The sequence below is a fragment of the Vulpes lagopus genome, chromosome 3 (assembly GCF_018345385.1).
Source record: "Vulpes lagopus strain Blue_001 chromosome 3, ASM1834538v1, whole genome shotgun sequence".
In the NCBI taxonomy this organism is placed as follows: Eukaryota; Metazoa; Chordata; class Mammalia; order Carnivora; family Canidae; genus Vulpes; species Vulpes lagopus.
The window spans coordinates 144,857,909-144,880,916 of NC_054826.1; the positions used below are offsets into that span (position 1 = coordinate 144,857,909).

Below are 23,008 nucleotides of genomic sequence, written 5' to 3' on the forward strand. Positions count from 1 at the left end.
AAGTTTCAGGTAAATGGGAACAATAAGGCATTTATCTGAAAATCTAAGAGAATATATTCCATTACTTAGTCTGAGTAGCTAGAATTAAGAAAGCATAGGATATCTGTATTTCGCACTGAAATGAACAAAACCCTCCATTTGCTTTCTTCTCTCATCATCCTTCCTTTCAAGCCAAACTTATCTACCTTTACTTTTATCTTTTCTTCATCACCAATTTAAAAAAAAGTTAAGACATATTTCAACCACAGAGAAAAGTATAAATACATCTATGTACTCCCAAACCAGCTTCAAAGAATCTTCTCTATTTTTGCCTTACATGGCATTTTTCTATTTTAAGCAAAGAAAATGTTATAGACATTACAGAGTTGACATCTCTGTGTGTCCCTTCCAAATCCCATTCCCTAGATTAGGATTACAGAGTTAACCTTAGTTTTTTGGGTTCTTTTTTTTTTTACAATACATTTTGTATATTCCCATGTTAACCTAAACCCACAAATAATACATCACAGTTCATTTATTCCAAGAGGCACATTGTTTTCAAATTTTTAACATCTCTATAATTGGTATGTATTTTATAATTAATGGTACATAATAGTTTCACGGTGATATTTTTTCTTGGTGACTACCTAAATAATGGTGCACCTTAAAATCTGTGTAATCTTACATTAAATAGAACATCATAGTTTCTTCCATGTTTTTATACTTTATGTGATCACACTATATATGTTTATAGCATTGCACTATATATATCCTTCTGCAGATTGCTTTTACTCAGTATTGTTCAAGAACTATGATCATCTTTATGACTATAAATCATTTTTTAAAACCTAGGGCATGCTATTCTATTAAATGAAAATACTGTAATTTATTCTTTTTTCATTTGATAGACATTGGGGTTGTTTCCACTTATACCAACACAATGCAATGAGCATCCCAGTGTACAGCTTCTCAGCAATATGTGGAAGAGTTTAAGATAATTAGGAGCTGAACTGCTTGATATTTTCCAAAGTATTTCAAAGTTGAAAGTACTATGTAGGAGCACTTCAACTTTATTAAATCTTTTTTAAAAATTAGTACAGCATTTGTATCAACTTATACTCCCAACCAAAAATGTGTATGAGTTTCTCTTGTACTAAACTTTTACCCATGCTTAGAGAAGCAGTATATAATAATAAAATACCTACATAAGCCTCTCAACAATCTATAATGAAGGTAAGTGCCAAAAGCAAGACACTCACAGCTTATGTAACTTGTCCAAGACCTCACAGGTTACAGTGAATATAACCTATTTCCAAAATCTTCTTACTTAACCATTTTGCACTACTACCTCTGGTACGCTATTCAATCCAGTGGGCCCTAGAGCTATTGGGTTTATTCTTATTTATTTATTTTTTGAGCTATTGGGTTTAAATTCTAACTCTACCACTGTTTGTTCTCAATCTCTCTCTAATTGAGTTTCCTCATTTGTAAAATGAGGATGTTATCAATCTCATGTGGATATTTAAGGAGCAAATGAGTCAAACACTAAAAGCACTTAGAAAAGTGTTTACACATAATGAATGCTGAGTAGGTTATTATAATCGTCACCAAATTAAAAACTTTTGCCAATATAATAGTGTTAAGTGACTATACTCTTACAACCTCATTGTAGTTTTTTTTTTTCTCATTGTAGTTTTAATCTGCATTTTTGATCAAGTGTAGTTGAGCAATCTTCCAAGCTCCATTTGCCATTTGGATTTCTTGTCCTTTACCTGTTCAGATTCTTTGTCTTTATTACTAGATTTTCCCCTCCCTTTTCTTCCTGATTTTTGAGAGGTCTTATAAATTCTGGATACGAATCTTTGTGAATTAAATTATTTGCAAATACTTCCCTGAGTATCTGTCTTGTCTTTTTCATTTTTTAAATGATGTGTTTTATAGAACAGGAAGTTGTTATTTTAATGCATTTTAAATTTAGCCATCTTTTCCTATAGTACTTATGCTTTCTGGATCTCACTTATTTAAATTCAATTAATTAACATATATCTGGATCTCATTTTAAAACATTCTGCCTCCTTCCATGAGACATCATGGAAACCATTCCTCTGTATTTTCTCTAAAAGTTTTACGTTTCACAATTGGGTCTTAAACCCATCTGGAATAGTTTTTTGTATACAGGTAGGAGGTAGGGGAGGGACAGTAAAGCATCCCCCAAACTGAGAAAGTACTTTGAGACCAGAAAACAAAGCACACCACTCCGTATAGGTCACACACAGTTTTATTCAAGGTAACTTAATGGAGGGTGGGGGAGTATGGAGATAGCGGTTAGCAAAAATCCATGTAGAACCATGGCTATTCTCCACAAAGTCCAGACATTAATCTATAGATTTTATAAAGCAAGAGGACACATGGGGGCAGGGGGAGAAGACACTGTGGTGAGATCGAAGGGTTTGCATGCATCTAACTGACAGCAAACCTTTAATTAGGTCTTGTGGCACTTAACCTGTGCATCCAAAAGGGGAAAGACAATGTTATTTCTAACAGATTCCTGAGAGGCCAAAGCAAGCCTTCCCCTATCCCTACACCTTGATAAGCATTTCTAAGGTATGTATGTATATTTTTCTCCAAGGGTCCTGGAACACGTAGCCGGAGAGGTAATCCAGTGAACATGAACAAGACAGAGGGCCAAAAATAGAGTCAGTTTTGTCAGCACTCCTAAAGCAGGGATCTAATTTGATTTTTTTATATTAATAATCAATTCTCCCAGAACATTGACTTTTTTGTTTTTTAAATTTCAAATTGGTACCCTTTAATACAGATTCACTGATTTTTGATATCTTACAGTTGGTTTTTTCTCTTGAGATTTTTTTGTACAGAACTACATTCGATTGAAATTAGAATTCACTCTTAAATAGCATGTATCCTAAGAAAACAGACACTGCCTCACATAACCACAACTATCAAATTCAAGAAATCTAAAATTGTTACAATACTATTATCTAACACAAATTCATATGTAAGTTTTATCAGTTATTCCAATAATGTTCTTTATAGATCTTTTTTTTTTTTTCCTTCTGATCCAGGATCACATACTGCTTTTAGTTATATCTTTAGTTCATTTAATCTGGAATATCTCAGCTTTCTGTAAGGCAGGACAACTTTCTTTCTTTCTTTCTTTTTTACAACAATAGCTTGAATTTATTGAACATTTATTATGTCCCACAGAAAGTTTTACCTGCTTTATATACCTAATCAAATGGTTACAACTCAGTAAATCAAGGATTATCCTTATTTTGTAACTAACACCCAGAAAGATTAAACAGTATGCTTAAGGTATGTCCTCACAAATACTAAGTAGTAAACACAATGTATGAATCTAAGAAGAAGGTGGGGTCTTGCTCTGAACCATCTGGGTACACAGACTACTGATACAAAATTAAATGTCAAATAAGGCACACAAAAAAACGTGCTTTTAGAATCATGCCATGCAAAATAATTTTCTCTTAAATAGGGAAATATGAGCATTCTCTGTTTAGTATGTAGAAAAAACATTTCATATATATATGTATTTGTGTGTGTGTGTGTGTGTACACACACACACACACACACACAGAAAGGTTACTCAAAGGTCTATTCTGACATTGGTATTGAAAAGTCACACAGATGAGATCTTCAAATGCCAGAAGCTGATGGTCAATTCTGTGTTTACTGTGATTCAATGATTCTTCCTTCTTTTACTTCCTAATGTGATGATATATAAAGTTAAACGACCTATGACCAATGCTAACATAATGTGCAGCAGCTACTTAAGCTATTTGGAAGTAAATTATCACTACAACATGTTTTTCTCATCCTGCTTCCCTCTTTTTCTCAACTATCTACTATTTCTTAAGACTTTGTGCTTCACCATGAGAGAAACACATCAAACTAGGGTTTTCTTCTGTTCTCTAGATTGTTAATGTGTACCAAGTGAGAAATTCAGTAAATCAGTGAATGCATGCTGCTAAATATCTGCTTAACCTTGCCGGTTTCCTCATGAGGAGATTTAGGGTTCTCATTCTTGGGAGCACACTACATAAATGACATTGTACCCTTCTCACTATACCACAGATGAAACACACAATGTCAGTCTGTCCAACGTCTTAACTTTTTGATTCTTCTATTCTTTCCCCTGATTTGCAATGTCACCTATTAACATATCAAGTTTCCATTGTCTGTGTTTGGTAAAAAGGGTCTGTTCTATACAACTGATTTTTGTTTGTTTGTTTGTTTATTCCTATACCAACATCATATTAACTTAATTTCATATAACTTCAGAAGTCCTGGTATCTTCAGGCGTATTCTCCACTTTGATCTACAACTTCAAAACTGCCTCACTTATTCTTGGACCTTGGTTCTTCCATATGATTTTTGGGTCAGTTTAATACATTTTACCAAAAATCTGTTGGGATATTGATTGGAATTGTATTGACCATATCAATTATTTTGGGAAAAACTGATACTTTATTAGGTTTCCTTTTGGAGAAATAGTATATACTTCATTTTATTATACGTGCTGTTGAAGCAAGCACTGGTATATACTTTGTAATTTAGATCTTATTTTAAGACTTTCAATAAAATTTTATAATTTTCTCCATTAAATTAAGCATTTCCTTTTATTCTGATGTTTTGACATCTGGGGCCTTACAGATCCTAGGAAGACTGACCTTCCCAGGGTTAGCCAATTCTTAGAGACAGTAAACTACTCACCTGGAAGTGTACCTTCAATCTAATCAGGAGCCTGCTCCTCACTCCTCTCTTTGGCTCTTACACTCAGGGCCAATAATGCCCTGTCCTAATTACCTCAGGACCAGGTACTAGACAACTCAGGACAGCCTTACACTCCAGTCCACTGAGATTATTCATACTACCCAATCCTAAACCTGTTTCTTCCTTAACTGTTCTTTCCTGCAGAAACCACAATAACATCTCTTGCTCACTTTTTTTTTTCCCCAACTCTGTCTCCTGACTGACCCTGATGTTTCCCTGCATGGCCCCCTGCATGGCCTGTCATGTCTCCTGTTTAGAGATTTGTGAGTATAACTTCCTTCTTCATGACAGTCATTTCCATGTCTGTGTGTCTAACTATACCCGATTAATACAAATCCTGAGCACATTTTAAAACATTAAGATTGTGGGCAGCCCGGGTGGCTCAGCGGTCTAGCGCTGCCTTCAGCTCAGGGCCTGATCCTGGAGACCCAGGATGGGAGTCCCACGTCAGGCCCCCTGCATGGAGCCTGCTTCTCCCTCTGCCTGTGTCTCTGCCATTCTCTCTCTCTCTCTCTGTATGTCTCTCATGAATGAATAAAGAAATAAAATCTCTTTTAAAAAAATAAATAAAACATTAAGATTGTACATATTTTCATTAAGATTGTAGATATTTTATTTAACTTAGTTTTTAATTTTTTACTGAGTAAAATGTAGAAGTGAATGAACTTCTGTATATGTATACATCCATATAACTACTATCCAGATCAAATACAGAATATTTCAAGAACTGAAAAGGCTCCCTGGTGTACCCACTCAGTCAATATTCTTTACTCAAAAAGGTAAGCACTTTTTTGGACTTTTAACATCATCAATTTTGCCTACTATTGATTTCTTATGGAAATGTACTATATTCTTTTACATCTGGCTTTTCTGCTTAACATTATATCTGTGATATCCATTCATGTTAAATAGCTATAGTTGCTCTTTTTCACTGATGCATATATTCCTTAATTTATAACACAACTGATGGATTTTATTTTTGATTAACATTTAGCAATTATGAATGAAGCCACTTTGAATATTCTTGCACCTATCTTTTGATAGACACATGCACTCATTTTTGTTGCCATGAATGCTGGATCTCAGGGTGACTTACGTTAATGTTAGCACATAATGGCGAAATTTTCCAAAGTGTTTCTACCAATTTGCTCTCCTACTAGAAATATATGAGAATTCCAGGGGCTCCACAACTTTGCCAAAACTTGATATTGTGAATCATTTTCATTTTAGCCACTGTAGACCATAACGGGCCTATTTCCTTTTGTCATCCCCATTGTTTTGTTTGGTTTCTTTCTTGTAGGCAGAACTTTAACTATTGATTCAATATCTCTAATGGCTATATATCTATTCAGGTTTTCAATTTATTCTTAAGTTCTGTTAAATTATTTTTGTTGAAAAATCATTTATTCAGTCTAAGTTTTCATATTTACCATCCTAAAATGGTTCATAGTATTTGGCCTTATTTCTTAAATCATAGCTAAATCTGTAATTTGAATTCCCTTTTCAATCCCAATATTCCTTTTGTGCCTTGTCTCCTTGATTAATCTAATACGATACCCATTAGTTTGGTCATTATGAAAAGAATCAGATTTAGGTTTTAGTGATTCTGTTTTCTATTCAACCATTTCATCTTTTATTATTTCAATATTCCTAATTTCTATTTTTCTTTTGATGCTTTTTCTTCTACTGTCCTTCTCTTGACTACATAAATTAGATGTTTTAGCTTATTTTTTCCACTCATACATTAATTTTAACATATGCATAGGAGGCTAAAAATTTTCCTTAGAATATCTTTGGCTGCAGCCCATGAGCTGTGATATTTTTAATATCACTCTGTTCTAAAAGTTTTCTAATCTTTATCCTAATTTCTTCAATGGTCAATAAGTAGCAAGAAGGCTGGCTTTAAATTGCTGAATATACATGATTTGGGGGGATTACATTCTAACCTAATTGTACTAGAGTCTGAGAAGGTAATATGTACAACATCAATCGTTTGGTGTTTATTGAAACTCATACTTTCTGGCACAGTGATGTAAAAGATTACAAATGTTCTAGAAGTGCTTGAAAGAATATGAATTTTCAAATTGTTGGGTACAGGATTCCATATATACATACATTAGACCAAGATTATCAATTATCATTCAACTCTTCAACTTCTTGCTTTCTTGTTACTAGTCTAACAATTCCTAGTAAATGTGTAAAAATGTTCCTGTATTACAGACTTGTTCATTTCCATTTGAAATTTTACTATTAAACTCATACAACTTTAGAATCTTTAGGGCTCTTGCTTAAGTATTACTTAAACAATATACAAAGGTTTTGTTTTTGTTTTTAAAGAGGGAAAGAGAGACATGGGGAGCGGGAAGGAGGAGAGACAGAAGGAGAATATTAAGCACGCTCCACGCCCAGCACAGGGCTCAATCTCACAACCATGAATGAGATCATGACCTGAGCCGAAATCAAGAGTCAGATGCTTAACCAACTGAGCCACCTAGGCACCCCTATAAGAGTCCTTTTTAACTCTAGTAATGCTTGTTGCACTTAAATCTATTCTGTGTGATATTAAGATAGCTATATCTACTTTATTTTAGTGATTATTTGCCTGAAATATTTCTTTCAATTCCTTTGCTTTCAATTTTTGTGTCCTTATACTTTTGGTATGTCTCATAACCAGCATAAAGATAAACAATCTCTTCCTTTACACTAGCTTTCTAATCTATTATAATTATGATTAATCTGCACCCCCAAAAAATGTCCTTGCAAAGGTTTCAATTTCAGAATGCCAATAGCCATTCTACTTCCTTAAAAAGCTCCAGATACTTAGATGTCACATCTCTACCTAAAAACCTCAATTGCCTATTTACGCTCTCCAGATTAAAATATAAGTCCTTTGACATTACAAAAAAGGCATTTATAGTCTAGATCAAGCCTGTATTTCTTGCCTCACTTCCTACTACATCTATCCATTTATAAGTACACAAAATTACATATTCTTCAGCAGTGATGCTCTTTTATACTTCTATGCCTTTGCACATGTCCAGAATGTGTCCACCCACATTTATTCACTTTGTGAAAACAAAGTCAATACTCTACCATAAAAATTATCCTAAGTTTTACAGAGACAACTAGTTACTCTTCTGCACTTTTTCTTAGCTATATTATGAAGCTAGTCTTTGTGTATTACCATCTCACTATTTCAAATAACCATGTACAACACATTTATCTAAATAAATAGGGCAGCCCAGGTGGCTCAGCAGTTTAGTGCTGTCTTCAGTCCAGGGCCTGATCCTGGAGACCTGGGATCGAGTCCCACATCAGGCTCCCCACATGGAGCCTGCTTCTTCCTCTGTGTCTCTCCCTCTCTCTCTCTCTCTGTCTCTCATGAATAAATAAATAAAATCTTTTTAAAAATTTAAATAAATAAAAATTTATCTGAATAAGTCTTAATTTCAGAACATTTAACCCCACGGTTTAAACTTAAAATAGCCACATTAAGAAGCATCTCACATTTCTTTTTTCATTAAATCCTTATATAGAAATATCATCTTGATTTAACAGATGAACTGAGGCTCAAGAAGGTTAAATAATCTGCCTAATAATTATATTATTTATAATTATTTTTAATTATATATTACTTATAATTATATTATAAATAAAACAGAGCCACTGAGAAATAAATCTGACTCCAAAGCCTAAATATTTCCATAAAGTAATAGTATCTTCCAAACATATACTGAAATTTGAACTAGACTAACCAAATGTTGCTGAGAAAATATTCTTCCAAATTCATTTTAATAAAAAATGACTTATGGATTTTGAGCAGTTTTTAAAACTTAAATGTGCATGCAAACAAATATTTAACCTATATATGACAACTTTCCAAAAAATATTTTCTTAAAAAAAAACTTTCTTCATAACCTTATTTCATCATAGTATGGTTTTTGAAGATAAACTCTTTTGCATTCCCACCAACAGTGTTTTTTTTGTTTTGTTTTTAATTTTTATTTATGATAGTCACAGAGAGAGAAAGAGAGAGAGAGAGAGAGGCAGAGACACAGGCAGAGGGAGAAGCAGGCTCCATGCACCGGGAGCCCGACGTGGGATTCGATCCCGGGTCTCCAGGATCGCGCCCTGGGCCAAAGGCAGGCGCCAAACCGCTGCGCCACCCAGGGATCCCCCCACCAACAGTGTTAAGAGGGTTCCCCTTTCTCTCCACCCTTGTCAACTGATGCAGCCACTCTGGAAAACAGGATGGTGCTACCACAAAAAGTTAAAAATAGAGTTTACTTTTAAAAAAATTAAAAATGGAACTATCTTATGACCCAGCAATTGCACTACAAGGTATTTAACCAAAGGATACAAAAATATTGATTTGAAGGTATCCATGCACCCCAATGGTTAGCAGCATTATCAACAATAGTCAAATTATGAAAAAAAAAACCAACTATCCATCAGTTAGTAAATGGATAAAGAAGAAGTGGTATGTATATACAATGGAATATTATTCATTCATCAAAAAGAATAAAATCTTGCCAGTTGCAATGATGCAGATGGAGCTAAAGTATATTATTCTAAATGAAATAAGTCAGAGAAAGACAAACACTGTATGATTTCACTCATACGTGGAATTTAAGAAACAAAACAGATGAACACGGGGGAGGAAAAAAGAGGCAAACCATAGACTCTTAACTATTGATAACAAACAAGGTTGGTGGAGGGGAGGTGAGTGAGGGTGGGTTAAATACGTGATGGGTATTAAAGAGGACACTTAATTGTGATGAGCACTAGGGGTTTGTGTAAGTGATAAAGCACTAAATTCATCACACTTGAAGCTAGTATTCCCAAACTGTCTGTTAACTAACTGGAATTTTTTTTTTAATTTTTTTTTTTTTTATTTATGATAGTCACAGAGAGAGAGAGAGAGAGGCAGAGACACAGGCAGAGGGAGAAGCAGGCTCCATGCACCGGGAGCCCGACGTGGGATTCGATCCCGGGTCTCCAGGATCGCGCCCTGGGCCAAAGGCAGGCGCCAAACCGCTGCGCCACCCAGGGATCCCCACTAACTGGAATTTTTAAAAAATCTTGAAAAAAAGTTTTTTTTTTAAGATAAAAATGCAGATTATTATTTTACCCTGTGTAAAAGCTGCTATATTTATATTATGGTACTAGAAAATATTACTACACAAAAAAATTTTAAATATTAGTTTTCTATTCAATTGACATTCAGAGTTAATGGTTCCTTAGTCAAGGCTACCTACAAAACTTTATCTTAAAACATGCTATTGCATTACTTATGTATTTCTAAAGGAAGACCCAAGTATACTTCCTCATGAATTTTATGTAGGTATACAACTTAATTTCAGAAATAAGCAAATATTACATTGATAATCATTATCAGGCTTCTAATCCCAATCCAGAATGCCAATAACATGAAATTTTTAATGAAAAATAAAAAAATTAATAGACAAAAAGAACATTAAAATTATCCTGCTATATTTCTGAAATTTTTTTCATTTTAAAAATCAGCTCTAATTTTTTTAAAGATTTTATTTTTAAAAAAAAGATTTTATTTATTTATTCATGAGAGACACAGAAAGAGAGGCAGAGACACAGGCAGAGGGAGGAGAAGTAGGCTCCATGCAAGGAGCCTGAGGTGGGACTCAATCCTAGGACTCCAGGATCACACCCTGAGCCAAAGGCAGATGCTTGACCGGTGAGCTACCCAGGCATCCCTTTTGGTTTTTTTTTTAAGATTTTATTTATTTGTTCATGAGAGACATAAAGAGAGGCAGAGACACAGGCAGAAGAAAGAGAAAAATCAGCTATAATTTTAAATAGGTAATATATTCTTTTTCCCTCTACAAAAACAATTTGCTTTAAAAAGACATACCTCTTTCCTTGTTTACTTTGTTCAAGTAAGTCCACCTTTAACTTTATACATTCATCTTGAGACTTTTGCAAACTTTGTTCCTTTTCAATCACCATTTTCTGGCTCTGCTCTAATTTATCTTCTGCCTCTCTATAAAATAAAGTATATATATATATTTTAAGATTTATTCATTTGAGAGAGTGTGTGTGCACATATGTGCGTGCCAGTGGAGGGAGAGAACCATCACACAGAACCCCGCAGAGCCTGATGAGGTGGGGAATGCGGAGGGTGTTCATCTCACAACCCATGAAATCATGACCTGAGCAGAAACCAAGAGTTGGACACTCAACCGACTGAGCCACCCAGACACCCCAATAAACGATATTTTTTAAAGGCTATTCAAGAGATTATTCCAGGTATACAGGAATAGCTCGACATTAGAAATTGTATCACTTTAAATCACTGAGATAAGAGAAACCAATATTTAATAGACAAAATTCATCACTTGTCTACTAAGAGTCTTTAGAAGGAATGAAATAATGTATATATCTGAAATAACAGCTTATATTCTGTTTCATAGTCACGTATTGGCAGCATAACCATATAGTTCAGAAACTAGGTAAGAATTATCAGCACTATAACTAATGATTTCTCTGACAGTTACATAAAGAAAAATTAAAAAATAGTAAGTATAAATTTTGAAAAGGAAAGATGGTATTTTCTTTTTGCTGATAATATCATTAGCTGCCTGGAAAATCAAAGAGAACCAAAATGAAAAATTATTAGAATAAAAGAGTATGACAAATAGTCTAATTACAAAGTAATTATATATTACATAAAAAGCAACAGCCTTCTTAAATACCATCAAAGAACAAATTCACAACAACCAAAAATATAAAATACCTAGGAATAAAATTATAAAGTACCTGCTTCCTTTTTATCTTATTTCTTGAACTCCAAACTTAAGCACCAGTATATACTACTATGTAGGAAAACAAATGAAAAAATTCATATCCAATTAAAGCATGTAAATAAGCATCTCAGCTGAGCTTTAGTTTTTTTAGTCCCCTTAAACTGCATGCATTCTGGAGCCAAGAGGAGGTATAATGGATTGTGGAACAGGTTCCATTAGTTCTAAGACAGTCTATAGGATGCTAAAAATTGGGGTGGGGAAAAAGATTTCACAAGATATATCAAAAAGCAAAAGCAGGAAATAAAAATTTTAAAGCCATAAAAAGTATACTCACCTCAAAACTTTATCTTGCGCTGAAACTTCTGCTTCCAAATTTATAATCTGTTCTTCTAAGACTGGCACACTGGCTGCCTGTTGTTGAATAGACTCAAGCATAGAAACCTAAAACAAAACCGATAACTCTAAGAGTAATTCTTTTCAGAAGACATTCATCTACTTGGTCCTTGTTTTTTTCCCTGTTCTGATGAGGGTATCAATATAACTTCCCAATCACTGGTCAAATGTGAAGCTCACCCTATCTATTCCTTTGATCAACATTTACATGGGTGTGTCATCATCACAAACCAGTGTCAGCATGTAAGTTCCTGCCATTATCCTCAACTTAATATTCAAGACAATCGATTAGCTATTTTGGCGGGGATAAAAGAATCCCTACTGACATCATCCAGGAAGATAAATTTCACATAAATCAGAAAATTAAATATACAAAGGATTAAATCATTTTTAAAAGTGAATAAAATATACCAATTGAATCTTTCTACAATTTAAAACCTAATTTTAGAATACATGCTTACTAGAGAAAACCTAGAAAATACAGAAAAGCATAGGGCCAGGAAAGAAAACCTGGAATATAGCTCAAAATCTCTGTTGGAGGGACGTTTGGGTGGCTCAGCAGTTGGGTGTCTGCCTTTGGCCCAGGGAGAGGTCCTAGAGACCTGGGACTGAGTCCCACACAAGGCTCCCTGCATGGAGCCTGCTTCTCCCTCCGCCTGTGTCTCTGCCTCTCTCTCTTTTTCTCTCTCTCTGTGTGTGTCTCTCTGATGAATGAATAAATAAAAAAAATCTTTAAATTAAAAAAAAATCTCTGTTAGTAAGTCAACCCTTTTTCTCATTCCCCAAATACCAACAGTTAAATTATGGCCTACTACGAAGAAAGAAAATTTATTATCTAGAAAAACTGAACGGGAAAGGTTTAGGACTCTGGGACACTACATAGAATCATGAGCAGGGATGAGGTAGTTATAAACAAATTAAATATAAAACAGTTTCCAACTACTTACTTCATCTCATTTAGAGTTATCCCACAGGTGGGAAATCAAAGGATTCTTTGCTGGAAAAATTCAACAGCCTCAAAGAAAAAGGCAGAGTATCTCCCTACAAAAGAGCCATCTCCCCAGGCATCACCAACATATGAAACTCACTGGACAACGAACTTTACCTTCATACACAGAGCTCCCAAACAGCATGTAAGTGCCTTTCTCTTAAATATAAATAGCTAAAACACTAACATCTGAAAAAAAAGCTTCTAACCTAAAAATCAGAGGCAAAAACAAAGAGGCAACTGGCAGCAAGCAAAGCAAATATGCACAAACATATCATTAAATCTTCAGAAAGCTATGTGAGGATAACACATCAGGATATTATTCAATACAAAACAAAGAACCAGAGAATGTGAAAAAGCTCTGGAAGATGAAAAAATATGACAGCTAAAATAAGATTCAACAGAGGTGTGGATGACAGTGTTGAGGAAATCTAAAAAGTATCGTGGGAAGACAAGGAGATGGAAAACATGAGGAAAAAAAAAAACAACCTTAAAAGATTAAAAGGTTAAAGAGTTAGAAGGACCAATTAAGATGATCCAATATTCACCTAATAGGAAAAACAGAAGAAAACAGAGGGAAAATTTATTAAAAAAAAAAAAAAAAAACAGAGGGAAGAAAACTATCCAAGAAATTGCATAAGAAAAATTTCCAGGACCAAAGAACACAAGATTAAAGCCTGAAAGGGTCTTCATTTATCTACTACATTGAATAAAAGTCTATTCAAAGCCATATCATTCTGAAATTTTAAAACACCAAGAAAAGAGGAAAGATCCTTAAAACTATCATGAAAGGAAAAACAAATGGAAAAAACAAATTCTACTAAGACAACTGATTCACAATGGCAACAGACACTTTTTTTCAGAGAAGCAGCAGAAGACAAAGTAATGTCCTAGAAATTCTGAGGTAAAGTAATTTTCAACCTAGAATCAAATGTGAGGGAGAAATTAGGACATTTCAGACATGCAATGGGGTTACTAGAAAATATGTTCCAATTAAAGAAAGACTAAAGTAAGAAAGAATAAGACACAGGATCCAGAAAACAGTAGATCCAACCTAAAATATCAAGGCAAGTCCCAGAAGAGCAGTTGGACAACAGGCCTTGGAGGGCAATAAGTTCGGAAAGAGCAGGATGCCTGCTTTGTAAGTGTAACTGCTGACATTGAAAAAGATAAATTATTATTATATTGGTTGGTACAATGAGGAATTTCAGCACAAAATTTTCAGTAGTAGTAAATACACAACATTAAAAGCTGAGACCTAAAAAAAAAAAAAAAATTAAAAAAAAAAAAAAAAAAAAAAAAAAAAAAATAAAAGCTGAGACCTTCCCTAGAAAAGGGAGTCTCCCTAAAAAATACTCTGTTAGGCAATGTAGAAAATGCTAAAGTGGGAAGCAAAATATAAACAACTATCCTACTACTTGGAATAAATAACCACTGGTGTATCTATATATTAAAGGAAAGGAAGAAAATGCTATTATCAGTTCTGTGATTATTAGTAAAATTCTCTTAATATCTTTTTGTTTTTAAATAAACTATTATGACTTACGGAAAAACTCTATAATTATGGTAGAAAAATTAAAACAATTGATAAACAGAAAAGGTGAACAAATTATAAAGAAATATACATGGCAAACAAATATACCAAAAAGGTAAACCTTATGAGAAATCAAGAAAACCAATATATTTTTCCCTCAAAAAAATTAAATATAGAAATTAAAAAAAAAAAAAACCTCAGTAGAATACTACATGCAGAGTACAGTAAATCCTGGGAAAAAAAGTTTTCCCTGTGATTTGGTCATTGTAAAATTCCATCCTATTTAAAAAATACAAAAGAAAAATAAAGATCTCCCATAATCCTACTACTTAAAACAACACATCTATAAAAGTAAATAGTGAAAGCTTCATTGCACGACATTCCAATCCCTCAAAGTTATCAACAGTAATGTGGAGCACAGTCTTTATGTTCTTATATACATCATAAATATCTATACATATACACACGAACATATAAACACATTTACTCTTTTAATAAAAAGCGTAACTGGGATCACTGCCTACAGGTATGGTTCTATAATGATTCTCTACCATTAAATATGTTAGTAACATTTTTTTAAGATTTTATTTATTTATTCATGAGAGACACAGAGAAAGAGAGAGACAGGCAGAGTGAGAAACAGGCTTCCCACTAGGAGCCTGATGTGGGACTTGATCCCGGATCCCATGATCACGCCCTGAGCCAAAGGCAGACACTCAACCGCTGAGCCACCCAGGTGTCCCATTAGTAACAGTTTTTTGAGTGCTATATGCAGACACTGGTGCCTTTTCATATATTATTATCATTTAATCTTCATAATGTTTCATAAAAGTCAAATAACTTTGTATCATAGAACTCATATTTACCTCAAAAAAAAGTTTTGTACAATTCATTATATGGATATATCATAATTTTCCATCCCTCTATTACTGGACATTTTTGTTTCTAATTTTTTGTATAATATCAATCATACAGCATAAAATTGGAAACCACTAGGGATGGCTGACTGGCTCAGTCTGAAGAGCATGCAACTCTTCATCTTGGAGTTATGAGTTCGAGCTCCATACTAGGTGTAGAGATTACTTTAAAAGAATAAAATAAAAATAGAAAGCCATGTAAAGAGGGGAGTTATCAATTAAATCATGGTATAAGTACATAAGGAAACAATGGTACCATAAAAAAATGATCATTGGAAAAGCCAAGTAATGGGCAGCCCAGGTGGCTCAGCAGTTAAGCACCACCTTCAGCCCGGGGTGTGGTCCTGGAGACCCGGGATCAAGTCCCACGTCAGGATCCCTGCATGGAGCCTGCTTCTCCCTCTGCCTGTGTCTCTGCCTCTCTCTCTGGGTCTCTCATGAATAAATAAATATTAAAAAAAAGAAAAGAAAAACCAAGTAAACGTATCAGAAAATGCTTAGACAAAGTAAAAAATACAGGAAAAAAGAAAACTATTCCAATAGTCTGGATTCAATATGTAATAAACCAATAAATTAGTTTCTCATTCGTGGAAACTGGGTGATCTTTCTCCCTTTCCTTTTTTTCTATGTTTAAAGTTTTCGGGATCCCTGGGTGGCGCAGCGGTTTGGCGCCTGCCTTTGGCTCAGGGCGCGATCCTGGAGACCCGGGATCGAATCCCACATCAGGCTCCCAGTGCATGGAGCCTGCTTCTCCCTCCGCCTGTGTCTCTGCCTCTCTCTCTCTCTCTCTCTGTGACTATCATAAATAAATTAAAAAAAAAAAAAATAAAGTTTTCAACAATGAGAATGTACTACTTTAAAAAGGAAGATAAGTAAGGTACATTTTTGGGGCACCTGGGTGGCTTAGTCAGTTGAGCATTTGCCTTCTACTCAGGTTATGATCAGGGTCCTGGGATTGAGCCCTGAGTCAGGCTCCCTGCTCTGTGGTGAGTCTGCTTCTCCCTCACCTCACTGCTTGTGCTCATTCTCTCTCAAATAAATAAAATCTTTAAAAAAAAAAAAAGGAATAAAAAAATAAGCTGTATTTCCTTTGTATAAGAAATAAAACCACATAAATCAGTAATCTTAAGATTTTAAGAAACTAGGACTTCTGTAAATGCACACACTATACAAGTTCTCCTAAATCAGATACTAAACTCATGTAAAATTGATTCCATAACACGTTGATCCCATATCATAATAAATATTATAAACAACACATTAAGGCAGTACATGGAATTTTTTTCCAATTATAAATGAAAAATGATTCCAATTACTTTCTATTAGCATAGTCACCACTTGAAGAAACATACTTTTGCTCTTGACTGTGTTAATTCAAAATGGACAGATTCCATTTTAGTCATTAAAGAATGATTCTGTGAGACCAAACAAGCATTCTGTTGTCTGAGTTTGTTAAGTTTCTCTCGAAGACTTCTGATCTCCTGATCCATGGGGGTAGATGAAAAAGACATCTAAAAAATGAAAAAAAGAGTAAGCTATTTTGGAATATTTCATTAAGCATTATATGTAATTAATGAAAAAATGATGAACAATTATTAGTAAAATGACTAAGTAGCTGAGAAAATGAGTTAAGATATTTAGTGGGTATTGGTGAGGAATGTGTGGGACAATCAACACTCTCCTCCACTGCTGGCGGAGGAGTACATGAATAGTACAGCTTCAGAAACAATGCACTCTGGGAAAGTTCTGGTATTATCCAGTAAAGTTGAACATGCTAAGACTCAACAATATTACTCTTGGGTATAAATCTAAAACTTTTGCACCTGAAAATATAAAAATATTCACAACTATTTTGTCCGTAAAAGACAATAAATGGAAAGAATCCAAATGACCATCAACAACAAAATGGATAACGGATAAATTTATTATACTTTTGAATATATATTTTATAATAAATCACTTTAGTTATCTTGAGGGTTGAGGTTTTAAGACATGATTTTTTTTTAAAAAAACATGCAATTCAAGTCAAAACTACATAAAAGAAAAAGTACACATAGAAGCCTCATTCTCAAAAAAAAAAAAAAGCCTCATTCTCATTTTTAGTAGGTAAGTAATCAAAATAAGTTTTGTTTTTTTTTTTTTTTAAAGATTTTGAGAGAGAGAGAGAGACAGTAAGCACAAGTTGGGGGAGGGGCAGAGGAAGAGGGAGAAGGAGAAGCAGCTCCCTGCGGAGTATGGAACCCAACTGGAGTTCTGACCCCAGGACCTAGAGATCATGACCTGCAATGAAGTCAGACACTTAACTAAGCCACCCAGGCACCTTTTTAAGTTTCTTATTTATAAATTTTTATAGATACCAGTCATACAGCAAAAAAATAGGGAACTGCCTATACAAAAGAGTTAAATTATGGTCTTATTTAAACCTAGTCTTTCATGTTTCCACCTTCATTTGCAAGCAATACAAATTAACCACCCCCACACTGACTTATGCAAAAACTAGGGTACTATATATGTCATTTTGTACCTTGCATTTTTCCTTAAATATATCTTGTCAATCTCTCTACAATCAATATAGTTAAAAACTCCTATTCTTTCATCCCCCCACCTCAGCTGCAATTTCCATTGCATGTTTATTCAACCAATCTCTTATACTAGGCACTTGAAGTATTTCTAATCTATTATGGCAACAAAAGCCTCATTTTGTACTTATGCAGGCATACTTGTCACATATTTTTCTAGAAATGCGATTTCCATGTCAAGGGTAAACACATTTGTGATTTGGGGAAACATTATCAAATGCACCTCCATAGAGGTTGTATCATTTTGCATTGCTACCAGCAATGTTAATGAGAATGCCTATCTTCTCTTAATTTCACCAGCAAAATACAGTATCAAATGTCTGATAGATATAAACTGGTGCCTAAGAATACTTTGTGAATTTCTCTTATTATGAATGAGAGTGAACACCTTTTTATTTGTTTGAAGATCATTTTAATTTCCTTTTTCACACGTGTTTTGTCCAGTTTTCTATTAGGTTGTTGATCTTTTCTTTCTAGAAGCTCAACCCATATTAAAGAGATTAGCTCTTCATCTTTAATAGGCATTACCAATATTTTCCCCCTCCAATTTGTCATTAGTCTTTTGATTTTGCTTACGGTAAAACACAATGATTTCAGTTAAAGCATATATGTAACAAAAATGATCAGCAATTTGAGTTAGGGTAGAGGTCAAAATACCCAGAATTACACAATCCTTGTAGACATGGAATTTGAATTCATTTTCTATATTGCAGGTTCACATAGCTTCATTAAGGAGCTTCCTCACAAAAAGAAAACCTCCCACTTGATAGTTTTCTGAAGTGTGAAGAGCACATTTTTATGAAAAATGTAATGATGTGCATATGCAACCATATGCATGTATACCTGGCAGTGAGCTGATAGAGAATAGGAAGAAAAAAGTGGAAAGGGAAATTGAAGGGTTGAATAAGGAAAAGAAGTAATCACAAGGACGTGGACAATAGGACTGAATAGGAAAAACAGAGGGAGAGAGTTCCACGCCAGTAAAGATGTCTCAGATAATCTACAAAATTTAGGGATAATGAAAAGAGAACAGAGCCATGCTATCATATGACACCGATCCAGACTAAATATATATATATATATATATATATATATATATATATATATATATATATATATAGTGTGTGTGTGTATTTACTATATATTTTAACCACTTAATAAAGTATATTTTTTACTATAGACTTTAGCCACTTAGTAAATAATTATCTACTATGTAGAGTGCCAAAAATCAGAGGTTACAATTTACTTAAGAAAACAAAACATTTAATTGCAAAAAGGCAATAAATATAGAAGTTTAAAAATAATATACATTAAAGCAACTTCTTTCTTGTTAGGACACAAGAACCATAATATTTAAATTCAAGAGTCTTGAGCATAATAGTAAAAGACTATGGAAAACATAAATAAGGCATTTAGAGAAAAAAACTCAAAGAAAAAGTATTTTAAGTAGACAGATCTACAACTAAAGCTACTTTTAAGTAGACAGGTCTAAAAACAATAACCTTATCTCTTGGCTTTTTTTGAAAATCAGTACTGCCAGTGGACATTTTACAAACTCTTTTATAAGGTGAGTGATTCAAAAGTCCAAGCGGGTTAGGCTGAGAAAGATCTTCCAGAATGAATTTTTCAGACCTTGAGAGATTAGAGGCATAATCAGAATTTTCACTTGGACTAACACTAGAGAAAAAAGAAAAATACATTTTAGTTCCTAATTTAGGTATTCACTTCAAATTTCTACACATTAAATAAGAAAACAGAAAGAAAAGCACCTGAAGTTCTGCTAGAAATCACATTCAGTTATGAACTTAAGGCAATGTTTCAAGTAAATTTCTTAATAAATTTTAATGAGTTTTTTTTTTTTTTTGCTAATGAGTTTTTTTTTTTAAGAATTTATTTATTTATTCATGATAGACATGGAGGGGGGGAGGAGGGTGGCAGAGACACAGGCAGAGGGAGAAGCAGGCTCCATGCCGGAAGTCTGACGCGGGACCTGATCCCGGGACTCCAGGATCACGCCCTGGGCCAAAGGCAGATGCTAAACCGCTGAGCCACCCAGGGATCCCTGGTAATGAGTTTTAAGCTAACAATCTGCATAGTCCAGAGACTGTATGCTAGGATTACTTAAGATTCAAAAAAAAATCATAATAATAAATGATTAATTAAGCCCAGGACAGATATTTTATTCTCTGAGTCCTAATATAGTAAAGGTGTTTACTTCATGTATAAATACTTCTCTAATATTTCTATTTTTTCCTAAACCAATAATTACATTAAAAATCACAGAACATTATTTCCTATTCTAAATACATATTAGAAATACAATATATAATAATTTCATACATTTTACATTCATAAATTAAAGTCATATTCTGAAGTTCATATGTGATTTTACTTTCTTACCTGGATAACTCTTCCCCTAAACTCTGCAAACTCCATTCTGTTATCTTCAGTTCATGTCTTAAGGAAGCAACATTTGCAAGCAAACTTTCTTCTTCATTGTCTTTATTACAGTAGTCTGATGAACTAGATTCCATTTCTTTAAAAAAAGAAGTGAATTTCTTGCACCTTGCAAGAAAGAATCTGTGGTATCAGTCAAAACACTCTCACACCAGTAGAATTTAACTCATTAATTTTCTATTTATCACAAATGTTGTGCAATCTTTCACAGTAATTTTAAACAAAATAAAACCCCAGAAACAATGAATTTCTCTGCAGTATAAAGCCATGGAAATGGAAAGTTTCCCTGTTCTAAGCACATTTAATCTTTCTATCAATACTGTGCATGCATTAAGTATTTTTATTCTATGTTAAAGATGAAGAAACTAAGAATAAGGCAAATTAAATAATTTGCTCAAGGTCACATAAACTCTAAATGTTGGAAACAAGATTTGAACTTAAGTCATCAGGATCCAAAGACCTTTTAATTATGTCACACTGCAATTTCTAACTTATTATAGATTAATTTCAAGATGAGCTGCTTGAACTTACATAATCAAGTTACAAGCTCTAGAAATCTGATAAAATTGGTATCATTATAGTCTCTTGTATTTTCTTAATGGCAATTTACTACCAAATAAAGGTTATCTCCTTCTCCCATTCACAAATTATAAAATTTTAAAAACACATTCACATCACAACCATAGAGATCAAAATGGCATGACAAGTTAATGCATAGAAATACATGAGGTTTTTCTTTCTTCAAGTATCTCTAGATTGTGAAATTCTCTACTAGCCTTTGCACACAGAAGTCATGATAAAGGGCCACATTATTAATAATAAAAACATATAATCATTATGTATTAAAATACATATTAATATGTGATATAATAAAAATTAAGGCTTTAAAATCTCTACTGCTCCTGTATAGATCTTTCTGTATCTTAAAATTATCCTTTTTCAGATCGTATTTACCTTTGTCATTGTAGCATCTCTCTTTCATCACCCTTCTAGAATTCTGACCACATCTCAAGCTCCAAAAGGTTAGGAGTCTCAATGTACTATGTTCTGGGCTGGAAAGCACTTCCAGCAGCTCAATATGTTCAGTGAATAAATGATTGCTTAATTGCCCTTTCTTCCCCTCATCCAGCTAAAATAGCATGGTAAATTTATTCTCCACTCAAAATTCCTCAGGTGTAAGGAGGAAGATTAAAAGCCCTCACTTTATTGTAAGAAACTGTGGCAGGAAATTAAATGAGACGCTATGTAATCGCAGAGAAAATGTTTTTGTTTTTTTTCCCCTTTCGTTTGCACAAATTTGCTTCTGCTTCAGTGAGAAGACCGTCCCGTACAAAACTCAGTGGATCAGGTCCCCATTCTGCTTTATCTTTTCAACATCTCTAGCTTCCTACGGAATGGTGAAGGAAAAAAGGGTACAATTTGGATAAATTCTAAAACGTCACTCGATACTGTTTCAACTAAATCACGTTTCACGTACAGCATCTTGTGTATTTTTTATGTAACAGTTCCCTACCACTTCTTAAGTAGCAATGAATACATGCGCTTTTAGATTTTTTTCCTCCCTACTGGACCATTTATTGTCAAATGAAGATTTTTCTTCTCTTCAACTTAGAGTAGTTATAAAAGTCTATCTCCAGTGCCTGTACATATGTGGAAAAGTATATTACGCTACCCACAGGCCCTGACGAGATCATCCTCCGGCCTTACTGACGCGCTGGTAGCTTGACGCGCACGTACACCCGTCGACACCGAAAAAACAGGTGTCGTTTATAAACCTTGTATGTCATAGGACGGGCTGTGGTGGGAAAAGATGCCTCATCTTGGAAGGCGACCGTAGACTTAGTTGTATTGTCCTGTTACCAACAAATCTCAATTTGACAGGACTGATCCTACGTTCACCTGGAAGGACAGGAAAATAGGACATCCACCTCTCGGATTTCTCAAGTGAAACACAACCCTGCAGAGCAGCGCGCGCAGCCAAGGGTGAAGCCCGTACGAGGGGCGTCCGAACGTGCCGGGAGGGAAAAGGAAAACTCCCCCAGGTAGGCCCGTTTTCACCTTCCCAGAAGCAGTCGCCGCCCGCGTCGTAGCCGGGAAGCCGACCCACCTGACACAAGCGCACGCCGCGCTGTCGTCCGCGTTCGGAAGCCTCGGACCCTCTCCTGAGCTCGGGGCGTGGAAGCATCGGACGCTCCGAGGACGCGGGGAACCAGCGAACCCCGGCCGCACGGCGTTCGAACGGCCGCGGGAGCCGTTGGAGACGCGCCTCCCCGGCCGCGGCCCCGCCCCCCCGCGCGCAGGTTCTGCGTGAGGCGACGCCAGAGGCGTGGGGCCTGTCGGGGATCGTGGTCTGCGAGCGCGTCCAGGCCCGCTCGCCCGGAACTACATTTCCCACAATTACTTCTCAGACGTGCGTTGGTGTGAGGGAAGCCCTGGGAACCGGCCTCCCGGGGGTGAGGCGGGGCGCGCGCACGCGGGGCCTGAGGGGGCCGAGACCGAGGAGGGTGCGGAAAAGGACTGCTGGCCCCGCCCCTCGGTCCCTACCCTGCGGAGGCCGGCGTTTCCCGCTC

General features: G+C 35.0%; 1 protein-coding gene across 13 annotated transcripts in view; it reads right to left on the bottom strand.

Annotated features, from left to right (window-relative positions):
- Positions 1-22,692, bottom strand: part of CCDC18 (coiled-coil domain containing 18) — a 119,418-nt gene extending 96,726 nt beyond the window's left edge. For 3 of the 13 annotated variants that reach the window (XM_041747358.1, XM_041747361.1, XM_041747357.1), the window contains exons 1-5: positions 20,382-22,421; positions 19,484-19,658; positions 16,755-16,913; positions 11,905-12,011; positions 10,679-10,807 (exon numbers count right to left, since the gene is read on the bottom strand). In XM_041747358.1, coding sequence (XP_041603292.1) covers positions 10,679-10,807; positions 11,905-12,011; positions 16,755-16,913; positions 19,484-19,658; positions 20,382-20,515 — 704 coding nt within the window. In that variant the 5' untranslated portion in view covers positions 20,516-22,421. Of the gene's footprint in view, positions 1-10,678; positions 10,808-11,904; positions 12,012-16,718; positions 16,914-19,483; positions 19,659-20,381 lie in introns of those variants that run through there. The other 10 variants (XM_041747355.1, XM_041747356.1, XM_041747360.1 and 7 more) reach the window with 10 other exon arrangements.
- Between the last annotated feature and the right edge of the window lie 316 nt (positions 22,693-23,008).